Genomic DNA, 24262 nt, shown 5'->3' on the forward strand with positions numbered 1-24262 from the left:
AATCATTCCTGAATCATTAAAAGAAAAAAATGCCTAGGCTATATTGTGTCTTCCTGAATACTTACAAACATAAGGAAGAAGTTAATTATGTTTATGAGTTTTCTGATAATCTTTCTCCTTAATTATTAAAACAAAGTACTTAAAAAGGATGTCGCTATTACAAGGAAGGTATTAATTTATAGCAATGTGTTGATTTATTCTTACACGTTCTAAAAATGAACAAGCACTTGGCCTGAATTGAAAGTAAAGCAGATATAATTTAAGTATTATTACTTAAATTCACCGAATACCATACGATGTAAATGAAGGAGTTCTTTATAACATTAATAAATTAAGTTTTCATAACACTTAAGAAATAAATTTGTATGATTAATTGGTTACTTGTAAATGCCATTCCAAATCCAAATTATTTAAAAAAATCTTATGACACTTTGAAACTTCCTTTTGATGTTCTTTCAAAATTCTTATGTAAAAATATTTTAAAAAATTGCCTTCAATGGTGATTTTGATGTCAAGAAATATATAACTCGCATATAGTTCTGAGTGCATCTTTCTAAACATTTTGTGATGGTTTACACATAATTTCTTTGGTCAGAGTTATAAATTTTTATTTCTTAAAAAACATTTTATTGATATTCGACAACTAAAGAATTTATGGAATATTTCAAAGTTATATTTTTTGTTTTTCTGCATGTAATGTTTAGTTATAGCTGCTCTCAGTTGTAAGTATACATATTTATTACTGTCTTTAAAATACTTTTAGTATCTTTAACAGGGATTATTGGTCTGAATAATGTCGTTCACAAGCTATCTCGTATTGGAATGAATTGGCATGGTATAGAACAAAACATATTCTATATAGAAAACCTTCAGCTTAGTGTTGAAATACACCAATAACAGTGTTTCTTAACTTAATTGCAAAATGTTACATCAACCTGATCAGTATATAGAACTCACACTGTGTGACCACTCAATATGGGTGTTCTCTTCCTAGGCATATATACCCCCAGAATATTCAGGGGTTTTGTGATTGGATGCCCTCCTTACGGAATTTAATTGTTTAAATACTTTTTGAGTGCATATTTAAATTTTAGATTTAAATTAGAATTTTCTACATTATGGACTAGTTTTTAGATACCAAACATCTTTGCTTGTAGTTTTCATAGCTTTCTCTTTTTTTACTTAACAAGGGAAAGTGAAGTGTTTGAAACTCATGAATAGACATGATATTAAGGTGTAATATCCCTCGGATAAGAGAGCAAACTTTCTGAAGACATTTTTCCCATGAAATTCAATGGATTGTCTTGTCAGAATGTAAAGGTCTTTAATGGGGACTTTTTTTATACCATAGTCAAGTTCAAACAAATCTAACTTAATTACAGATGTTGATTTCTAATTTCTAATATATGTACCAATATTTTCATTCATTCATATAAGTTTGCCTAAAACATTTATACTAATTCCTTTACACTTTGAAAATTGAAATAATTGATCATTTTTTTAATACGTACAAGTCTTTTAACTGTTTCAGAAAGAACTATTTTCGGTATATTGCATATCTTTGCCCCCACAAAAATCAAATTTAAAACATTCTTACATGTAAAATGTGTTGTATTGTATAAATTGTATGAAAAATATAAATAAACAAAACATATTATAGTTTCAAAGTAGATTATTGACAATTTTTGTTTTTATGCGTGCAAACTAGTCGGATTTTGCATTATTTTTTAAAAATAGGACAAAATGGACAATATTCCAACAGTTTTAGCTATAGCATTTTGTGAGGTTTACACACACATATTTGCATATTTAATTGATATATCAAATTTTACATCATTATATCGCAATATTGAAATTGATAATCGACAACAAAAGATTTTTACTCAAAATATTGACGTTATATTTTTGCATGTTTCTGTAGAAATCATGGAAATTATACATTTACGTCATTTTCAAAACATCATCAGTGGTTTGAAGTCAGCATGTACTAGTTTTAGAACATAATTAAGTTTTACTTCGTCAAAGTTTTATTTGGGGGCAAATATTGGTTATTGAAACAAAGTCCTTTCAGAAGCAGAATTGTTCTAGAAACATTTATCTAATATTTTGTTCAGATATATCCATCACATTTTTCAGTGCAATAATTGAAAATATAATCATTACCTGATGGATACATATTTTACAAGCACAGAAAACAATTTGATTTTTTGATTTGAAAAGATGCTTTATTGTATTTTCTAATTACACTTAGATAGGTTTATGCCACATTAAACATTATGTTTATAATACTTTCATACTTTCAAATTTTAAATGTAAATTATAAATTCAATCTAAATTAGATTTTTCTTCATTATGGACTTGATTTTAAATACTAAACATCTTTGCTTGTAACTTTTATAGCCTTTTCGATAATGTCTCGCTGGGAAGTGTTCGAACCTCATAAATGGGCATGATAATAAATGCTCTGAAAAGTACATGGGATTTAAATAGGTTAGATGATTACTTAATATTTAATGTGAACTTCACGTTTCTATTTTGTTGAACGTATGAGGATGTAATTTTACGCAATATCCTATAAAATAGTTTTGATTAAATTTCAAAACTCTGCAAGTGACGTATGTAAGATAATTATTTAAAAACATTTGAACATGAAAATATTGATACAGTATGCAGTGTCTCATGCTTAAATTCATAACTCCAGAACATATTATGATTAAAAATATATATTGAATTGTATTCCTGTACATTTATTGCAATTGTATTGTCCTATATATGTATTGATCATGACAAGCAGAACATGGTAAGAGTGACCGGTCGGCAGGGGATGCTCATTCCTCTATCGCACCTGATCCCACCTCTGATGTTTTGTAGGTCCTTGTTTGATCTGTTCCTAATTTGTATTGTTTTATGGAATTCTGATCATGAATACTCTTCTTTATCTCCATATGTTTCGTTTCAGTAGAAAATAATTTATATTTATCGGCAAAATATAAAAACGGAGATCTGGTGCTGATTCCTACCGACTCCTCAAAGCCTCTGACTTATCTGATGGTAAGACCTCGACAAAGTGAATGGATGATATTTACAGGAAAACAATACATTATAGAAGATATTTTGCAGTACAACTCTACTAAAATCCGAGTCGTCGATTATAAGGAAAATGGTACACGAGTCTTTTACAATATCCAAGGTATGTCTGGAAACAACTAATATTGCTACAATTTTACATTGTGTGCTTTTGACTTTTTCTTCTTTTTTCTGACAAAGGAATATTATAAAACTTGTCAGATGATTTGTATGCATACTTTGATAAACAAAATCTTTTATTTTTTAGCACCTTTTCTACATAAGATAATAAACTATTTAACTAAACGCAAGTTAGACAAAGAAAAATATATATTTGAAAAATAAGAGATGCTTTTTTGTATTGTAGAGTGTAAAGAACTTCCATTTTCCCATATATAAAAATTATTTAATTTAAAGTAGAAAAGAAAATCGATTCATAATATGAACAACTGGCGGTCTATATTTTATCGATTGATTTCTTGATTCCACAGTTCATGTAACGGAATCTAATGAAGGAGACACGAAGAATATATCTTGGACTAATGATGCCTTTCCTCTGAGCGAAATGTATGAAATAACCCACACATACGACGATTTACAAAGGCCAATTCTTACTGCAAATGAAGATAATATATCAATATATGATCCATCGAAATACGTCTATCCCAAAACATCTTTTGACCTCGGAGACATAAATTTCCAGATAAGGAACATTACGACAAGAGACGCTGGATTCTATTCCGGATGTACTGTAAACAATGAGTCCTGGTGTGGAGGGGGCGTGGTTCTTGTGGTCAAAGGTTGTCAGTTAGGCTGTCTTTAAAATAAATATTTGTTTGCCCTTTCCTGGCTCAAAGTTTAAAGAAAGTGGGTCGGTATGTACAATGTAGGGAAATATTATAAAAATCATTTGAATTTTCAAAATATATTCAGATAAAATTAAAATACTTGTTCTTGAGATGATAAAAATTTCATATAGGAATTGAAAGAAAAAAAGAAGGACCATTTCCTGGAGCTTAACAAATTTCAAATCGGGTCATACATGTATGTACTTAGCCAGTTTGTAGGGTGAGGGCAAACAATCTTTTCTTTTAAAAATGACCGTTTTGTTTCCTTACAGTTAACAAAGCTTAAATTTTAGATCAAAATTAAAGTAGTTCGTTTTGCATTTTTTAAATTTTATTTCACGTATTTGAAATTAAAGTAAATTCGAACATTTGTGAAAAAAAAGTGTTATAATAAAAGAAAAAGTATTACCATAAGCAAAATTAAAAGTGTATCATGGATATTCTCTATTTCGGTCACATGTATATCAAAATTTTGCAATTATAGGTAAAATGGATGACTTGACTTTCTCACGTGTACATGTATATCAAAAAATGTGAAAATTACTTTTTTCGTATTCCTATTTTTATTCCTAGGAAATCCAACTAAACCCGTGATAAAGGGAAATCTGACCCTCAAAACAGGACAAAACGCATCGGTGAGCTGCTACAGTAAATCCACTTCAGTTCCACCATATTACAAAGAGTTGCCTCCCTTGTCATACATGTGGTACATCAACAACACACTGGTGGGAGAAACTACGGGAAATATTTACAGATTTCCCATAGAGAAGGGCGATAAACACAGCTATGTGTCATGTCAAGCAAAGGAAACACTCATGTCTGTGAAGAGTGAGCGGCTGCAAATCAACCCACTCTGTAAGGTTTTTTTTCTGAGAAAAATTACAGTGAGCTTGGCTTTGTAAGCCTATATATATTCGATAAAATAAAATTTTGCAACAAAAATCAACCAAATTTCAAAATGTATTAGATGAATTACGTGTACAAGTTTTCATGTCCACAGAAGCCCTTTAAGGTCTATATAGAGAGTTAAATTTTATTTTGCGTTCAACCGCAATAGTTATTGCGTTTTAATGCAAAACATTGCGTTTAATCGCAGTAATGTTCGTGTTTACTCGCAATATACATTGTGTTTAAACGTAAAATACTTCGTGTTTAATCGCATGAAACACAATCTTTTGCATATAAACGATATAATTTTGCCACAAAATGCAGTAATTTTTGCGTTAAAAGGCAGTATTTTCATTTATACGCAATAGTTTTGCGTGGAACATTAAAAAACATGGACACAGTTTCAATTGATTTTTTTAAAAAAATCAATTTTAATGTTTTCAATTCCAAATTAAGGTGATTAAAAAGATCGGCAAAAACTTGAACATCCCTTGTTGATTTAAAAAGGAGATACAGAACTTAACATTCTTCATATGTAAACAAAATGTGTGCCCTTTTTTGTTTACATATAGCAAATAGAATATTTATAACAAAACAAGATTCAGGAAATCACTAGAAACTGTCTAATCATATTGAAAATTGACTTATTTATTTAATATGTTTTGAACGAAAATATATTTAACCTATGTAAACAAACATGGCACGAATCCTGTTTACATAGCGAAGGTTTGGACCCCTTAATCTATCTTGCATCTCGACAACTGAAATTAAAATTTTTGATTACCATTAAAGATACCTTAGTTAAGTATTTGTAAACATAAAAAAGGAAAATAAATTGGAATTTGGTGGCTGAAACTGTGTTCATGTCCCTTTAAAGTCAATAAAAGAGATTTTTTTCTCTGAAATTGCCTTGATGGGCTTCCTTACATGAATTCCATATGACAATGTTTTCTTTTGAATTGATGAAACATTCAATCCAGTAACTGATTTGTTGAAATTCTCACTCTATACTGTTGTTGTCTAATAATATTCAAACCATTGTAATGTGATGAAAATACGTGTACACGTATTACATTCAGACGGTCCAGATCTAGAAGACATGAATATATCACCACCGATCAGCGACAACATAACTTTACATGAAAATGACATCTTTGGTCCGTATGTCTGCGCAGTGGACTGTAATCCACCATGCAATGTTCAATGGAAATACATGGAATCATCAGGGAAGTATGTTAGTATCACAACCAAAGGACAAACGTCTAAGCTATTACCGGAACTACAAGTGCGCAGAAGCAAACATGGATTGTTCCAGTGTGTTGCAGAAGGTTTAGATGACAAAGTGGAAACAATCACAATAAAGTTAGACATTCAATGTACGTGGTTTTTTTGGTGATTTGATGAAGAAGTAGATTTCTTATTTAGGTTAATAAAGCTGGTGAAACGTCTACCATTGCGATAACATTAGCTAGAAACATGTCTGCAATATTGCATGATCGATACATATGTAATGACTGTGGACCTTGTCTATATACTAGTATCTGATATTTAACACGGATATCTGTGTTTCTATGTATTCAAAATATGCTTTTGATAAAATAAGAAAATTCTGATAACAAATCCAATTCACTACTTTAATGAGGTAGAGCCACTTTGTGCTTTATTTGGCCCTGAGAATTTCTGAAAAATCAAAACCGCTCAATTTAGGTTGCAAATACAGTATTTACAAGTAAAATTGATGCAAAGCATCATATCGGCCGCAAACAAAAAGCATTAAAAAAATCATTTACAATTTTAAAAGCGTCCATTCAAGGAAAGCACGTCAAGAAATAGTTGGACCATTTTTATTTCAGACTGTCTGCAAAGCAAAATAAAAAATTAAAATAAAAGAAAATAAATAGACATTTTACCATATTTGCTCATAAATAGTTTCATCGATGTTAAAAAAGTCGATGATGAATGATAAGAAGTAATTGTCATCAAAATGAAGATACATGTAGGCCTCTCAGGATGAATCACGTGCTGATACCCTGGTCACGTGATAATGTCCTTTGCTTCAGCAGTGTAGGCTATGCTGCAAGAAACCGCAGTGCAAATGTAGAAAACATCTTTGTGTCACTTGCAGTTGTAGAGCATATATTCAAAACAATTTTTACTTGTTTGAAAAACTTTTCAATTTTATTCACCATGCACTTTTACCATGTCATTATCCGGAAAATCATGACGATTTCCTTTCATATTTTATACACTCCCAGGCTGGGGAGTATCTATTGCATACTCTTTTTCTATAACCACAAATGATCAATTATCTGATGAGAAATGATAATGAAATTGAAATATAATAAAAACAATTAATACTAAGTTTAAAGCAAGTTTTTGAAATATTTCATTCATGATTTTTACTTGTTATCATTTCAGAAATATTTTACTGAAGTAATAAAAAAATAACGTCTCATTTCCCCATGTGCTCTTTCTAACACAACCACAAATAGATCGGCCGCTGCTGCGGCCGATAATCACTTGGAGTGTTGGTGACCACGTATCTATTAATAGTGACATAATTTTCCATCTAGTCAATGCATTATGACGTCATAAAATGCGTCATTTTCCTCATATCCTGTAAATTCCATTGAAATTGACCTAAAGTTAAAGCATTTTTTCAATATTTCATATAAAGCACAACCTCTGATCCAAAATATGCAAATACATAACGAAAGCTCTGTTTCTGAAGATCAAAAAACTTGTTTTATTTTGTGGATCGTGAGCTGTGCTCATATTATACATGTAATTCTTTGCTGAAGGCAGTCAATTACGCATGTTTTCTGCAAATTTCAAGAACATTGCAATTTCTCGAACCTGTTTTCCAATATCTGGATTCTCAAAACGAAATTTTATTATAGAAAATGAAAGCACCAAGTGTCTACTTTATTTTGATTTATGAAATGGGAAAGAGGGTGACAGTTAATTAATTTATATAAGTACAGGGCCATTTTATGCATAAGATGGCTCTTGCTCTTTATTAAAAAGAAATTAAATATTTTGGTCTTTTGATTGTCTTTTTCATTGTCTTTTGGAATATGTCCGATGTAAAGCTTGCCAAATTCAATTCAATTTCAATTTGAGAACCATAAAATTATTTATTTTTATAAATATCTGTTTTGTTCTCTAAATGTTTCAGATTTGTCTACACCGAAGGTATATATAAATGGAGTAGATGCTGCTAATGTAACAGACATACCGGAAAATGAGACCCTACAAATATCGTGTCTCGTGGAAGGAAATCCCGTCCCAGCAGTGACCATCAGCAGGGACCGAGGGAACCACCTTCTCGGGACCAGTGTGGATCAGTGGTTAAACTACACATCTATCAAAGAAACCCAGTGTGCCGATACAGATACCTACATATGTGAAGGAACGTCGAAAGAAATTGCAAGCAAATCTACAATATTCACTATGAATATTATATGTAAGTATTGCCTTGATCATACATATAATACTAGTATTTCAGAGAGAAAAAAAAGGGGGGGGGGGAGAGAGACAGAGTGAGAAAGTCGGAGGAATTCATTCATGCATTACTTGTACGTACATTTATCTTTTCCAGGTAAACCTCGTTTGGACAAACGTTTCGAGTTCAAATCAACGTACCAAGTAGAAGATCTACCTACAGTCATCACCGTGGATGTTCCAATTATCTCCAATCCTAAGCCGATCTCCGTCAAATGGCTCGGAGCGGTTCCCACTGAGGCCTTCTACACCACGATATCTAGAGGAAGTGATTTCTTTCATCACTGGATATACAGTACAATCCCCATCTATAATGACAGCTTTCTTGGAAACTACACTCTTTTTGTCGATGACGTCGACTTAGCAAGCATCAGGATAATAGGTTTTCCTTTTATTCATCTACTGTACACTGTTTTATTTTCGTCACGTGTTATTTTCGCCATTTCAAAACTGTTTTGCCCCTTTTAAATTCGCATACTAGTATTCAGAGTTCTGATTAAGAATTCCAAGTACTGACTTCTTTGAATTCATTGATATGTCTTAAATTCGCCGACTAGTGACCATAGTGAAAGAGGCAAAATAAAATGGTGGCGGACTTTTTAAAAATTATTATATATGAACTCTTGAACAAATATATGTGCAAGGATGAACAAGTACGGAAGCCCGTTGAGACCAGTTCAGAAGAAGAAATATTTACTCGCAAAAATTATTGCGATTAAACGCAAAAGTATTGTTGCGTTTAAACGCAATAATTATTGCATTTAATCGCAATATTATTGCGTTTAATCGCAAAAGATTGCGTTTAATCGCAATCTTTTGCGATTAAACGCAAAGTGTTTTGCGTTTAAACGCAATGATTATTGCGATTAAACGCAAAGTTTTGCGATTAAACGCAATAATTATTGCATTTAAACGCAATAAAAAATATTTCTTTCCCTGGACTGGTGTCCTCTACAAAAATTTGAATTTTTCAATTAAAATTTATACAAATTTTAATTGAAAAATTCAAATTTTTGTAGAGGACACTGGCCTCAACGGGCTTCCGTTAATACACACTGTAAGTGAAATATAAAATATTTTTCTTCAAGATGGACTTTGACATATAATTTTAAATAAGAGAATTTTTTTACAGATAAAAATACAATATGAATGTTCATTTTTTTGGTGTTCTTGAATTATTGAAATAAAAATAAAATCTAAAATGACCCCACCTCTGATGTTTTGGAGGTCAGTGTGTGCTCTGCTCCTGTTTTGTATTGTTTTATGGAATTTTGATCTTAAATACGGTTCGTTATCTCGATATGTTTCATTGTTTTCAATGAGGACGGAATAAATTTTGATTTTTTTAAAAACATTACAGAAGTAAAACCAGGCTTTCCCGAGACTGTTTTGATACAACGGGAGATCTGGATTTCCTTTATTGGTACTCTCGCTTCTTTATCGATATTGTTGGCCGTGGTTATAATTATACGGAAATGTAAGTATAATTTAGCATAGATGAATTATAATTACAACAAATACTAGTATCATTTAATTTATTTCAAACTGATAGCTTTGATCAATACAAATAATTCATCATTATTAAATGAGTCAACGTTTTGAAATTCTTAAATAGCCCCATACGGAAGACAAACTACTCAGCCACAAGTCGGTGAACAGACAGTGAACACAGAGAATCCAGCGACGTATGATGATACATTAGAACGACGTGAAGGAGGGGGGAGTAGTGGTGAATACGAAACTCTGCCTTTTGGAGAATCTGGGGAAATCCGAATGACCAAGTCTGGACAGTTTATGATGGGCCGGAGTAACGACAACAAGGATCAAGGAAATATCTATGAAAATCTGCAGTCAACAAAGAAATCTCTTTGAAAATCTCAAACCGACAACTAAATCCCAAACCAACAAGGAAATCCCTGAGAAAATCTTCAGTAAACAGCGTTGAGAGGAAAAAAATACTTATTCACAAATTAATGAGTTTTATGTATTCAGAAAGAACCGTCTTTTTTTAATATATAGCAAAAAACATTTTTACGGTTATTAGATTAACAGACCCGCTGATGTTCATGTATATTTCATTAATTTTATGTAAATTTATTTGTAATGTACATAGCATTATGAAATAAAATTTGAATACAGCATTATTATGCTTTTGTGTTATTTCATTAATTTTATGTAAATTTATTTGTAATGTACATAGCATTATGAAATAAAATTTGAATACAGCATTATTATGCTTTTGTGTTATAAAAGTAAAATTTATAATTTAAAATTTACACTTTTTCTTGTCCAATAAATTAACAATGAAGAACTCTCCTGGGTGGCTAAATAATAACTCTATATCTAGATTTCAACGTGGGATTTTAAAAATCATGATGGTTCTAGAGTGAACATCAACGGGGTGGGGTGGGTGGGTGGGGGGTATATATAATTATTTATTTCAATCAGCATGTTCAGTGGATGTAGATACAATGTATACAATGTTTACTGTCATGATTGTGAATGTTAAATGTACCATATTCTGCCTCGATCTTCATGGTGCAACAAAAAGTATATTGCGTATTAATTTATTGCAGCTGCATGTTTTTTCAGAGTTGAAAATTGTTTGTACATGTATTAAAAGTATTCATTTTTTTGTGTCCTTTAATTTTATCTTCAATATCATGAAAACTGAAGATATACAGTTTTATAATTGATATTTGAATCATTTTACATAGACTGATAGGAATTTGGGATTATTGCATAATATCGCAGCCCGTATGTATACACCTACACATCGTCGCGAAGATGACACCTACATGGCACTTGCAAAAAAATAAAAATCGGGTTTGAAATTCCAAAATTACTTACTCCTCAAAACAATCGACGGGCTGACAAAAGTTTGAAGAAGTAGAATCTGATAACACTAAACACTTTGGTTTAAAGACAAATTCCTTTATTTGATTATGTCAAAGTAAGGAAGTTTATCTTTTTAAAATGATATTTTTATATGATTCGTATTTGTTTGTTTGGACTTTGGAAAATAACGTATTGAACGTACACAATATCTGATAGAGACGTGTCTGCATAAATGACTAAATGTGTATGTCTCATTTGAATCGAATTTTAAAATGTTTAGGTAAATAATCAAGTTAAGCAACAAAGCTAGTAATTGACCATCGATGTTTAATACTGACTGCAGAAAATTATAAGAAGTTGATACAGTAAAACTCGTTTAGTGCGAACACGGATATAACGAATTCACGGATATAGCGAAGTTTTTCGTGGTTCCCGCGGCCATATTCTTCACAATTCTTTGTAAAATTTTTACGGTTATAACGAACTTTGATATAACGAATTTACGGATATAGCGAAGTAATTTTGAATCCCGTAGAGGTTAAAAATAATGCAATTTACATCTTTTATAACGAATTTTCAAGCATCTTAAAATTTGATATATTGATCTGACTTTATTTTCAGTAAGTATTTTTATTTAAAATTCAATTCATTAAAAAAAAAACCCTGTTATCCAAAGTATGTTATTTGTTATGTTATGCTTCCCTAACATATTCGGTAAAACTAGGGGTGCAACGATGCGCCTACCCCACAATATGATACGTTTCACAGTATTCAGTTCACGGTACGATATGTATCACGATACATGACATATTGGGTTAAAAAGTCAGACATTTGTCATCATCATGATCATATGCTTAAAACTCAAAAGTTTTTTCAAATGCTCATTACGCTAACCTCATGTTTCGTGCGGAAGCCATTTTTTAATTGTAAATGATGAACAAAAAGGGAAGAATCGGATAATTACGGACCGATTGAACCAAACCATGGTATCAGTTTCACGTATAATGAACGAACTGAACCATGGAAAAATAAACCGTGGTATACCGACAAACGCTTTATCATTGCACTCTTAGGTAAAACTTCAAGGAAAATGTGCCTATTGCAAATTTGCTATATATATAGCTATACTATTTCATTTTACGGATATAATGAATTATGGATATAGCGAATTAATTACACAGGTCCCAAGGACTTTGCTATAACCAAGTTTTACTGTAACATTTTCGTATGTCTTCCAAATGCAAAGAGTTATCTTTATGAAATTGTAACAGAGTTGAAGAAAGTGGCTATATGTGTTGTAAATAGTGAGGCCATGCTCCTAGTGGGTTAAAAATTAACCCTTGCTCAGTCGGTAGAGCGTTGGACTTTATATCTCATATTCTGAGGGTTGTAGGTTTGAGTCACAAAGTGGACAGTGCCTAGCTAATCAGTCGTAAAATAAGAGAATCTTACATGGTGCAAACTTTTGAGATACTAAGTGCTGATGTGGATCCGATACCTTTCCAGTTTTAACTGGGATCCATCCCTTCAAACCTCAGGAAACATTTGGAATTTCTAGTTTGTCACGTCTCATGATATAGATATGTAGATTAAACTGAATAATAGAGGGGAAATATGAAATTTTCCTTGAAAAAATGCATTATTTAGGCAAGGATCCCATACATTTCTGTATTGCCCATATGTGTGTGTCTACTGGTAAATAACAATTTTATCCCATTGAAGAAATTGACAAAGACACTTAGAGATCAAGAACATTTAGAGAAACAAAAGTTTAAGTCATAAATTATTGCCTGTATATCTATTGGCAATAGAAAAATGTTAATGGATCTATTGTTACTTGTAGAAGATAAAGAAAAATGGCCTTGATGGGACCTAAAACCTTAACCGAGAGAACTCGGAAAAGGAAGGCGAGTGATCCAGATGATGAAAATCTGAAGTTGGTGAGAATCGTCATCTTTTAATTTAAAACATCAACTTAATAAAACAAAATTCTGTAAATTTTAAAGATGAAAGATAAAACATTGCTCTAAAATGCATTTTTGTATTTGAATAAATTGCATTGTGTGCATGCTTAACATGCTCAATTCATGTTCTACATGTCTATATGTTATTGTATTACAAAACGCCTGACCTAACATATAAAAACAGGCCCCTAAGAATGCAGACTGAGGGAGAATGGGATAAGGATTGGGGTTGCAGCTCCCCCTACATAATAAATGTATTGGGAGTATCTACTTTTTATACGCCCGTCTTAAGACGGGACGTATTATGTTATAGGCTTCGTGTCTGTCCGTCTGTCTGTCTGTCTGTCTGTCTGTCTGTCTGTCCGTCTGTTAGCTTTTCTCGTGTCCGGCTCATAACTTGAATACTATAAGGCCTAGAGTTATCAAACTTTGTCAGCTGATACATCTTGGGTAGAAGGTGTGTCGCGGACAAAAAGTAGGTCGCTCTGACCTATAATTAAAAAGTTATAGCCAAATATGGAAAAATCCTGTCCGGTTCATAACTAGAAAACTATTAGACTTAGAATCATCAAACTTGGCCAGTTTATGCATCTTAGGTAGAAGGTGTGTCGCGACCTATTTCAAGGTCACTGTGACCTTTAATTTAAGTGGAATTTTTAAAAAGAAATGTCTTTTTTTCTATTCATTTACACATTCAAAAAAATGTAAAACTATTGCACTAACCTTATTAGAAAAATGTTAAATTAAGAAAATACTTATTTTTTTAGCATATATACTTGACAGCAATCTATAACAAATGTAATGTATGTTAGAGAAATTCCACCACTCCCATGAGTCTAATTATCAAGCACTGGTCAAGAAGAATTTTGATAACAGAAAATTGCATGTCAAATTAGAGAGAGAAATTAATGAGTTTAGTGTGAGGAGTAGCTGTAAGAGCATCAGTGCTATCTGTATCCCTTGAGTATTGGGCCAAATGGGTAAGCCTTTTGGATTAAAAATAGCTCTTCTTGGATAGCCAAAGTTTTAAAATGAATTTGATGAGAAGTAATTAAAACTAATTTGATATTGCATATTAAACTATTACATAATATTGTGAACTTAAAAATTAATTTTATGGGGGTAGGGGTTGAATCTGCATGTCCATGTGAATTGCATATTAACAATTAACTGTCTGACATTAAATCTAAAAAAAAAAAAATCATTGATGTTTTATACGTTTTAAAAATGTTTTATGGTAGATAGTGCAGATCCAATAATCTTTTGGGAGTACCCATGGAAAAGTGAACTGCCTATATAGGCAGTTATTAGACAGTTCTTTAGCAGTTTTTCAAATTTGTAGCAGTTTTCTAACAGTTTCATGCAGTTTGGTTTTTACTGCTCCCCAGTAACTGCTAGGGACTTGGGAGTAAACAGTTTTCCTTAGCAGTTTTTATGCAGTAATCAGTTTCCCTAGCAGTTATAACTTAGCTGCATATGCTTGAGGACAAGACAGCTTTCCTAAACAGTTTTGTAAGCAGTATATAAGCAGTTTCCTTGTATAATTTGATTGGGTTCAAGAGAAATTTAATGTTGGGCTCAATGTTCCAACAAATATAAACAACAGGAACCCACAACTGACCGCCAAAATTGAATTCTGGGTGCCAATTTGTATTGTTGGACAAAGGTATACAAACCAATGAAGAGGGAGCCTGCTGGCCATAAGCTTTAGATTTATTGAAAAAATGATGTAGTCATTTAACAATTGGTAAGTTATACAATATATATGTGGCCTTTAATAAAGAAATAAATTGAATACATGTTCTGTTCTAATTTTGTTTGAATGGCATATATTAATTACAATTTGTTTCATAATTAATTCCTTTCCATTTACAGTCGACTTTTAGAAGAGGAGTGGGACAAGACTCGATCTAGTTTGCATACACAAATTTTTGTGTCTCTTTCAAGAAAAAACAACTGAGATCAATGGATAATCTATAAACCTGAGCAATTATGATTGATACCAAAAGAGTGCCAATTGAAATACTTTTGTGGTTTATATAAGGATAGAAAAACCCAACAATATACCGGCCTTCAGTGCAATAGGACTGCTGTATAACCAGGACTTAATGTAGGATGAAGTGGACATTTATTGCTGTTACTTAATTTTGACATTTTAATTTACCTTCAGTGATGTATATTGTTGAGTATTATATATATATGCCCTGGGATATATAAGTTTTTTCTAAAAAGTCAGTGAGTATAACTGCATGGTTGTTTATGTAAATAAGATACATGTAAAATTACAGATGCATTAAACAGTGTTTAAAATTTTTTAAACATTCATCATAGCAATTTCTGATTGCTTGATTGTGTAGTTATACAATTGTACAAAATACAATAAATTAAAATGTAACAATTGATCTATTATTGTTAATTGTTTTAAATTTGATACCAGAAAACATCTTCGTGACTCATTAATATTTATGTGGTAAAAGGGAACTAGATAAGCAGTATACTGGAAGTCCACAAGCAGTTAGCAAAAACTGCTTAAGCAACTGCCTGTGAACTGCTAAAGTAACTGCCTATGAACTGCTAAAGTAACTGCCTATGAACTGCTAAGAAACTGCCTATGAACTGCTAAGAAACTGGTAAGGCTAAGAAAACTGCTTATAGATTGCAAAAGGTTTGTTCATCCATTAGCAATCTGGGGAAGGTTAAGTAACTGCTCTAGGACTGCTTAAATATTCAAACTGTTAAGGCTAAGAAACTGCTTAATAACTGCCTTCCACTTTGCCATGGGTAATGAGTAGACAAGCATCCAGTTAAAGATTAATTAATGTGTTCAATGTAGGAAGGCTAGCTGCATGTCTCTTTCATTACTTCAGAGCATGCTCTTAATTGTCTCCTTCGGGAATTAGACAGAAGAACTGTTGGTCAGTTTATATTTGATGGCCAGCCTTTTATTTCCAAAATTAATTAGGTATAGATTAAGTTGTGAAGATTAATTTGATATTGTTTAACATGATAGGCATTTGGCAAGGTATAGAAATCTATGAATGATGCAATATTTGTTATAATTAATGGTACACCACATGAGATGGATAAACAAATTTTTTAAGGTGTGTAAAAATCATTGAAATCTTAAAATCAAGGTTGACATGTCTCTTTCACAAGCTGCATGTCTCTTTCATTACTTCAGAGCATGCTCTTAATTGTCTCCTTCGGGAATTAGACAGAAGAACTGTTGGTCAGTTTATATTTGATGGCCAGCCTTTTATTTCCAAAATTAATTAGGTATAGATTAAGTTGTGAAGATTAATTTGATATTGTTTAACATGATAGGCATTTGGCAAGGTATAGAAATCTATGAATGATGCAATATTTGTTATAATTAATGCCTACACCACATGAGATGGATAAACAAATTTTTTAAGGTGTGTAAAAATCATTGAAATCTTAAAATCAAGGTTGACATGATTTTCCTGCACTTTTAACTGTTTAAGATACATTATAATTGTAATTTTTTGACGGGCGTATCATGCTGTGGCGTGGCACTTTATTATTGTTTCTCAAAAGACTTTGAATCATCAAGCTCTAGTAATGAAATTTTAAAGCAATGCCCATTTTTATACTGGGAAATGAAATCTTTTCAAGTACATGTATGGATTAAGTCACTAGGGTGAGCCTTTTTACTCACAGGCCTCTTACAAAAATGCTTAAAGTTTCTGATATTTTTATTTTTTTCTTGTTAGGTCACCTGAGTAAACTCAGGTGACCTATTGCTATCTGTTTTCGTCCGTCGTCGTTCGTCGTGCGTCGTGCGTCGTTCGTCGTTCGTCGTGCGTTAACATTTGAACATTTTCAGCTTCTTCTCTACAACCACTGAACCAATTTCAACCAAATTTGGTACAAAGCATCTATGGGTGAAGGGGAACAAAAATTGTGAATTTCATGATCCCTGCCCCCCTGGGGCCTGAGGGGTGGGGCCAAAACCACTAAAATTAGTGCAATCTTTAAAAATCTTCTTCTTTACTCCTGGACATCAAGCAGTCAAACTGTTTGCATGATTGTAATCAGCAATGAGTCCTCTACCAAAATTGTGAAATTCATGGCCACAGGGTCAGGGGTTCTAGTGCTAGGGCGGGGCTAAATAAGTAGGTAGTAAAAATGCATTATTTCTTTGAAAATCTTCTTCTCTGCTCCTGGGTATTAAATAAACCAACTAAGTACATAGTTATGATGAGCAAGAGTGCCTCTACCAAAATTGTGAATTTTATGGCCCCAGGGTCAGGGGTTCTGGTGTTAGGGCGGGGCTCTATTGGCTATATAGTGAAAATACATTAATTCTTTGAAAATCTTGTTCTCTGCTCCTGGGTATTAAATAAACTAACTAAGTACATAGTTATGATAAGCAAGAGTGCCTCTACCAAACTTGTGAATTTTATGGCCCCAGGGTCAGGGGTTCTTGTTTTAGGGTGGGGCTCTAATGATTATGAAATGTATGAATTCTTTGAACATCTTATCCTTTGCTCTTGGTTAATATGCTAATGATCTAATTACATATCTAAGGCCAGGATTTATTTTATTTTCAGTTTTACAAACCCTCCGCTCAAGGTTTTGAACTTTTAGAAAAAAATAAAAAAATTTTTCTTTCCTATGTCAAATTTGAGTCGGGATCGAGATTTCAAATTTACGAACTCGCACTTCCGGTTTTTAGATGAAACGGCGGGTAAAAAAGCTACATCCAAGAATTTAGCATGGTTTAGTGTAAAATTCATCGATAAGAGTGCCATTCAAAACGTTTCACCCGTTCTAAGGACAAATAAAATGCTGACGACTTTGTTGCACAACGACATGCTGGTGAGATAATTATGTATTCGTTTCAAAAGTAACTGTAAATTATTTTCCTCCCCCAGGTTTTAAACTGCCCGTGGTAGCTATTGCATATTGCCAGGGACATTGTTTAGGTCTCTGTTATAGCTTACAGTCTAAGCATCATTCTTCAGAAAATGGTTGCTTATGCATCAGATGTAATGAATAAAACTATGGGAGAAGTGAAGTCCATTTGAGGAAGAAATAAACAATAACCTGAAGTGAAAAAATAAAAAAAAATCCATCTATTAAAAGGCAAGAATATACAAATATATACAGGCATGTAGTATCATTTGTATCAGCCAGAAAAATTATTTTACACTTAATTGAAAAAATGTTGACCCTACTCCCCAATACCTCCTGTCTGTTTTATGATAGGAATTATAATTTTAGGCATCAAGTAAATTTTAGAACAATGTCTACACATTCACCTAACACATATTGATGTATTGAAAGACTTTTAAAGAATTGATTTTTTAAAATATATTTTGATCAACATCACAAAATTTATATAACTGGCCCAAACTGGCAGATGATGAAATAAGCAATTAAATGTTCTACTTTCCTATTTGTAAGCATTATGTGTCCAGTGGTAAGGAGCCTATTAGGATAGCATAAAAAAGAATGTACAAATGTTAATAATTGATTTATCAAAAAAACTTTTTATTTCCTTTTCCTTTGGGACTTTTTTATTCTCATGTTCATAACTAAACCTAAACATAAAAAAATGCTGGCCTTATAATGAAGAAAGGGTCCTCTTTCAAAATAGATAATTTCAGGGCTGCTGGGTCAGGGGTACCAAGGGGGTACTTTGACTAAAAAATAAATTAATGCTTTGAAATCTGCCCTTTGATAAGCAATGGTGCCTCTTTCAAAATTCGTGAATTTCATGGCTTTTGGCTTAAAACACGAACCAAATACAATTCCTGGAAAGTTGTTACATGATACTCAGGTGACCTATAAGGCCCGTGGGCCTCTTGTTTTGGAAAGGTCTTAGACAGTGAAACCCTAGGCTCTAGTAAAGCAGAATTAAAAACAAAAAAGAAAAAGCCACCTTCACCTTACTACGATTATACCTCACTGAGTGAAGCTGAGTCAGACACAGAGTTTAGCTGCTCAGGGAGCTCAATTTCAAGTGATGAATCAGGGAACTCTAACCCAGAAAATCAATGGGACAGTCAGGACCTTGAAAACTTAAACATCTTCTTTGAGAAGACACCAGAGACATTGGAGAACTTTACCAAAGAAGTGAAGGATGCTTTCAGGAATAGGGAAGGTTTCTGTCCCAATCCCAGCAGAATGATTGATATTTTGAGGAGTCAAATGGAAGAGGATCTGACATTTTCTTATGATTTGGGAGAAGTCCGGGACATAAGATGTGCTTCAGCTAAAGACGTGATAGAGGTGAGACAGGAGGTGTCTAGGAAGATAAAGGAGGACGTCCAAAGGATGCAGGAAAAAGCAGAGGAATTTGATTCAGAGAACCTGTAAGTTATTGGATACTTGTTTTCAAAGAAGTGTTTCTAATTAATGATTTTTAGCTCACCTCAACGAAGTTGGGGGAGCTTATGTAATACCCTCGGCGTCGGCGTCGGTGTCGGTGTCGGCGTTGGCGTCCCAGGTTAAGTTTTTTGGAGCAGTTTTCTTTTTAAGTATTTCTATGTCCTATATTGATTAGACATGCATGGAAGATGCTTCTAATGTGTTTCATTGTACCAGTCAAAGTTTCAGATGCTGCAATTTCAGCAAAGGAATGGCCATGTTCATGTTTTTGGAGCAGGTTAACATTTTTGGTGCAGTTTTTGGTGCAGGTTTCATTTCCAAGTAACTATAAGCCCTATGTTGACCAAACTTGCATGGTTGATACATCTAAGGATGCATACTACTGGGCTTGCTTTGGATGCTGAATTTGACCTACATTTTCCGGATGAGTGAACAGGTTAAAGTTTTTGGTGCAGGTTTCATTTCCAAGTAACTATAAGCCCTATGTTGACCAAACTTGTATGGATGATACATTTAAGGATGCATACTACCGGGCTTGCTTCAGATGCTGAATTTGACCTACATTTTCCGGTTGAGTGAACAGGTTAAATTTTTTTGGGCAGGTTTTATTTCCAAGTTACTATAAGCCCTATGTTGACCAAACTTGCATGGATGATACATCTAAGGATGCATATAATCAGGCTTGCTTCGGATGCTGAATCTGACCTACATTTTCCGGTTGAGTGAACAGGTTAAATTTTTTTGTGCAGGTTTCATTTCCAAGTAACTATAAGCCCTATGTTGACCAAACTTGCATGGATGATCCGTCTAAGGATGCATACTACCGGGCTTGCTTCGGATGCTGAATCTGACCTACATTTTCCGGTTGAGTGAACAGGTTAAATTTTTTTGTGCAGGTTTCATTTCTAAGTAACTATAAGCCCTATGTTGACCAAACTTGTATGGATGATACATTTAAGGATGCATACTACCGGGCTTGCTTCAGATGCTGAATTTGACCTACATTTTCCGGTTGAGTGAACAGGTTAAATTTTTTTGGGCAGGTTTTATTTCCAAGTTACTATAAGCCCTATGTTGACCAAACTTGCATGGATGATATGTCTAAGGATGCATACTACTGGGCTTGCTTCGGATGCTGAATCTGACCTACATTTTCCGGTTGAGTGATAAGGTTAAAGTTTTTGGTGCAGGTTTCATTTCCAAGTAACTATAAGCCCTATGTTGACCAAACTTGCATCGATGATACATCTAAGGATGCATACTATCAGGCTTGCTTCGAATGCTGAATCTGATCTACAATGTACATTTTCCGGTTGAGTGAACAGGTTAAAGTTTTTAATGCATAATTCATTTCCAAGTAACTATGACTTCTTTTATGACCAAACTTGCACGGATGATACATCTAAGGATGCATACTACCGGGCTTGCTTCAGATGCTGAATCTGACCTACATTTTCTGGTTGAGTGATAAGGTTAAAGTTTTTGGTGCAGGTTTCATTTCCAAGTAACTATAAGCCCTATGTTGACCAAACTTGCATGGATGATACATCTAAGGATGCATACTATCAGGCTTGTTTCGGATGCTGAATCTGACCTACATTTTGTGGATGAGTGAAAATGTTAGTTTGTGCTGAATGTATCATTTCCAATTAACTATGAGCCCTATAATGAGCAAACTTGCATGGACGATACATCTTAGGATGCACACTAATGGACTTACTTTGGATGCTGAATTCGACATACATTTTTTCAGATAATAGACCAGGTAAAAGTTATGGGTGCAGGTCAATTACCAAAAAACTTGAAGGCTTATATAACATTGTATAAACCAAACCAAACTTGCACAAATGTTGCATCAGGAGATGAAAACTCTCAAATTTGCTTCAGATGCTTAATTTTAATTACATTTTCATGAACAACTAGTTTAAATTTTTTATATAGGTCTATTTCAATGTATTCAATTGCTTAAATATTTTCATTTCTGGAATGTACACTTTTTGTTGGTTAATTGTGTGACTTTGCCTTACTTAAAGACAACATTCGTTGAGGTGAGCTCTGTAATCTCTGATTACCTATGTTTTTAATTCTAAAGTTTATTTAATTTATTCAAGAGTATACAATATACACATCATCCAAAATTTAAATAAGTAAGGCCTAGATAAATAAATATGTTTCCATTTCCCTGACTAATCCTAAATTATGAGTAGCTAGTTGAAATTCTCCAGCATTAGTGAAAAGGAGAAGTCAATTGTTAAAATTTCTACATATGGATCCACCATTTAATTCCATGAATTCTAATGAAATATAGAATGGAAGGGAAAACAAAACAATTTAAAGGAAAGAAGGAAGAAATTAATTGTAATCATTTATTTTTTACTGTTCAGATTTTGCAGGGCGCTAGAATCAGCTGTGGGGAAATCTGCCCTGGAGGTCGCTGTGTTGTGTATTTCTGCCTCGCGACACTTCGCCCGGGAGACTGAGTTACTACTTAAACTGGTGCTAAGGGAGCCTATATCTACATCAAAACAAAATGACGGAGGGCCAGGCAAAAATTACTTCCAGAACTTCTGTAAAGTGTTTGGAAAGATCTTCTTTTTAAGTGAAGGGTGAGTCTGTTAACTGTTGTTATACATGACCCCCCCCCCCCCCATCCCCCATTCCCAACAACCGCCCCCAAAATATTTGGAAAAGTAGACAAGAATTGGAAATTTCAATTTAGGCTTGTTTGTTTAGACTTACTAAAGACCATTGGGTTTGCCATCACCTTTATTCATTGCACATTTAAATGCATATAAATTCAAGGTATCATTCTGAATTCTTTTAGGGTATGAATATAAATTATTACTAAGTTTTAATTGAAAATTTATATTTAGTGATGTCTAAGTTGTGTTTTAAAAGTACATTATATTTTTTCAGTGAACTCCCTCTGGTGTCCTTTACTCTAAAAGATCGTACTTTGAGGAAGAAGCCTGATATTGTCTACCCTTGGTATTCTCAGTCCAGGGATGAGGAACTCTTGTTTATAACAGAGGTAAATTTGTTAACATTATACTGCAGATAGAAGATGTTAAGTGATTGAAATCTAACTGACAGAAAAGACTTAAATATCTGAAGCATACAGGTCTATAAAGTTATAGTTATGAGGTTGATATTGGTACATATCTGGCATTTAATATGTTACTGAAACCAAACTTACTGTTTTATAGTCCCACACAATTGTATGGAGGAAATGTGTGCTGTGTTTTGTTGTACATGTACATGATTGTGCTGTGCAATTGTCGCACACAAAACTATGGAGAAAACATATGCTGTGTTATAGTGCACATTTGTGCTGTGTAAAAGTGTGCTCTGCACAAGTCATGAGTCTCAGCAACTTAAGATTTTTTGTTATTAAATCAATGTAACAGTTTGAAAAGGAGTTTTCATGAAACTTGCTAGTGAGGTCAATAGATAAATATATATGATACTTGTATTGGTTAATGAGACACTGTCAAATTCTTTAAAGTGCATAGTTCATTGTTCCGTATATGTACTAACACTTATTATTCTTTAATTTAGGTACATGAAGCACCAGTTAATCAAGACACAACAGACATAAAAGACCTAGTTGGGACCAAAATCATGGGACAGTTTGGAATAGAACTCATTGGTCAGATAAGACGCTCTGTATTTTATCCAAATTGTCTAGGAGTCCTCTGCATGGACACAAAGGTAAGAGCACACAGTACAAAGAAATATTGAAATATAGGTGTTAAGTTTGTTATTATGATAAATCATGTCATACTTTGTGCATTTTAGTGTTGTATATTTAGGTTATCTTTGCCATTGGCTCTTGGGGGATTTTTATGATCAAAGTTTGTGTTTTGGATGGAATAGAATTTTCATTTTCAACTTCTTCATATTTCAATATGCATGATATGGAGCATCCCTAAGAAACATGGATAAAGAGCAAAAACAAAAACAAAAAAACTATCTAGCCCCCCCTTCCAAGGTTATCTTGGTTAGATGATTGATTTAAGTTGAAATCATCTAAAGTACAGAGGGAAAAAATATTTTAATTAATTAAATGTCAAACATTTGCATTCTTTCTAAGGCTAAATAGAAAAAAAGAGTGTTACACAGGTTAGCATTGTATAACATGAGTGTCATGATTTTTTTTTGTTTGTTTTTTTTTGCAGTTAATTTTTGTATTACTGAAAGTATCAAAGAAACATGCCATCAGCCTATGTAAAGGGCAGAGAGGTTCCACAGAAGATCCAGGGAAGATAATGTACACAGAGCCTCTAGACATTCTGAAAGCCGAGGACAGGGTAAAAATGGCAGAGCTTCTCTTCTGGTTAGGGTGTCTTCAGGATCCTAAAAAACACCAGTTTTGTTGATTTATACTGTATCTTTGTTAAACATAAGACAGCCTTTCATTACTTCATCATCCATAAAATCCCCGTCAGTTTTGTTGAGATATATGTGTAACATAAGACAGCCTTCATTATTTCATCTTCTTCAAAACATCTGTTTGTTAATTTATACTGTACGTATATGTTAAACATGCTTAAGGCAGCTTTTCATTATTTCATAATCCTAAAAAACATAAATTTTGTTGATATACACTGTACATGTGAAACAACTCTTTATTTCAAACATTATTTCATTATCCTTAAAACACCAGTTTTGTTGATTTAAAATGTATATGTGAAATATTCTTTATTTCATACATTATTTCATAATCCTAAATAACCATCAGTTTTTTTTATTTATACTGTATATGTGAAACATTTTTTTGTATTTCAAACATTATTT

The 24262-nt window shown here is 32.9% G+C and overlaps 2 protein-coding genes across 2 annotated transcripts; both read left to right on the forward strand.

The window, feature by feature from the left end:
- Positions 1-623: 623 nt before the first annotated feature.
- LOC134257009 (uncharacterized) lies at positions 624-10450 on the forward strand. The gene is made up of 9 exons (XM_062739668.1): positions 624-722; positions 2960-3190; positions 3558-3866; positions 4488-4769; positions 5882-6178; positions 7981-8268; positions 8404-8688; positions 9667-9783; positions 9922-10450. The coding sequence occupies exons 2-9, from the start codon at positions 3049-3051 to the stop codon at positions 10176-10178; spliced, it is 1977 nt and encodes a 658-aa protein (XP_062595652.1). The 5' UTR covers positions 624-722; positions 2960-3048; the 3' UTR covers positions 10179-10450.
- A 733-nt stretch (positions 10451-11183) lies between these two features.
- LOC134257008 (uncharacterized) lies at positions 11184-23901 on the forward strand. The gene is made up of 7 exons (XM_062739667.1): positions 11184-11259; positions 12988-13084; positions 18953-19449; positions 21850-22071; positions 22382-22496; positions 23024-23176; positions 23644-23901. Exons 2-7 carry the CDS (start codon positions 13001-13003, stop codon positions 23842-23844), a joined length of 1272 nt encoding a protein of 423 aa, XP_062595651.1. The 5' UTR covers positions 11184-11259; positions 12988-13000; the 3' UTR covers positions 23845-23901.
- Positions 23902-24262: the final 361 nt, after the last annotated feature.

Source organism: Saccostrea cucullata, unplaced genomic scaffold (assembly GCF_032062105.1).
Source record: "Saccostrea cucullata isolate Sc308-1 unplaced genomic scaffold, CSIRO_AGI_Scuc_v1 ctg1528, whole genome shotgun sequence".
NCBI classification, from domain to species: Eukaryota; Metazoa; Mollusca; class Bivalvia; order Ostreida; family Ostreidae; genus Saccostrea; species Saccostrea cuccullata.

Bases quoted from the DNA above. Each gene is read 5' to 3' on its own strand.
- LOC134257008 (XM_062739667.1), top strand. From the start codon at position 13,001: ATGGCCTTGATGGGACCTAAAACCTTAACCGAGAGAACTCGGAAAAGG. The intron at 13,085-18,952 runs GTGAGAATCGTC...TGTTTTGGAAAG, and splicing joins ATGATGAAAATCTGAAGTTG to GTCTTAGACAGTGAAACCCT. The intron at 23,177-23,643 runs GTAAGAGCACAC...TTTTTTTTGCAG, and splicing joins TCCTCTGCATGGACACAAAG to TTAATTTTTGTATTACTGAA.
- LOC134257009 (XM_062739668.1), top strand. From the start codon at position 3,049: ATGGTAAGACCTCGACAAAGTGAATGGATGATATTTACAGGAAAACAA. The intron at 3,867-4,487 runs GTTGTCAGTTAG...TTTTATTCCTAG, and splicing joins CGTGGTTCTTGTGGTCAAAG to GAAATCCAACTAAACCCGTG. The intron at 9,784-9,921 runs GTAAGTATAATT...ATTCTTAAATAG, and splicing joins GGTTATAATTATACGGAAAT to CCCCATACGGAAGACAAACT.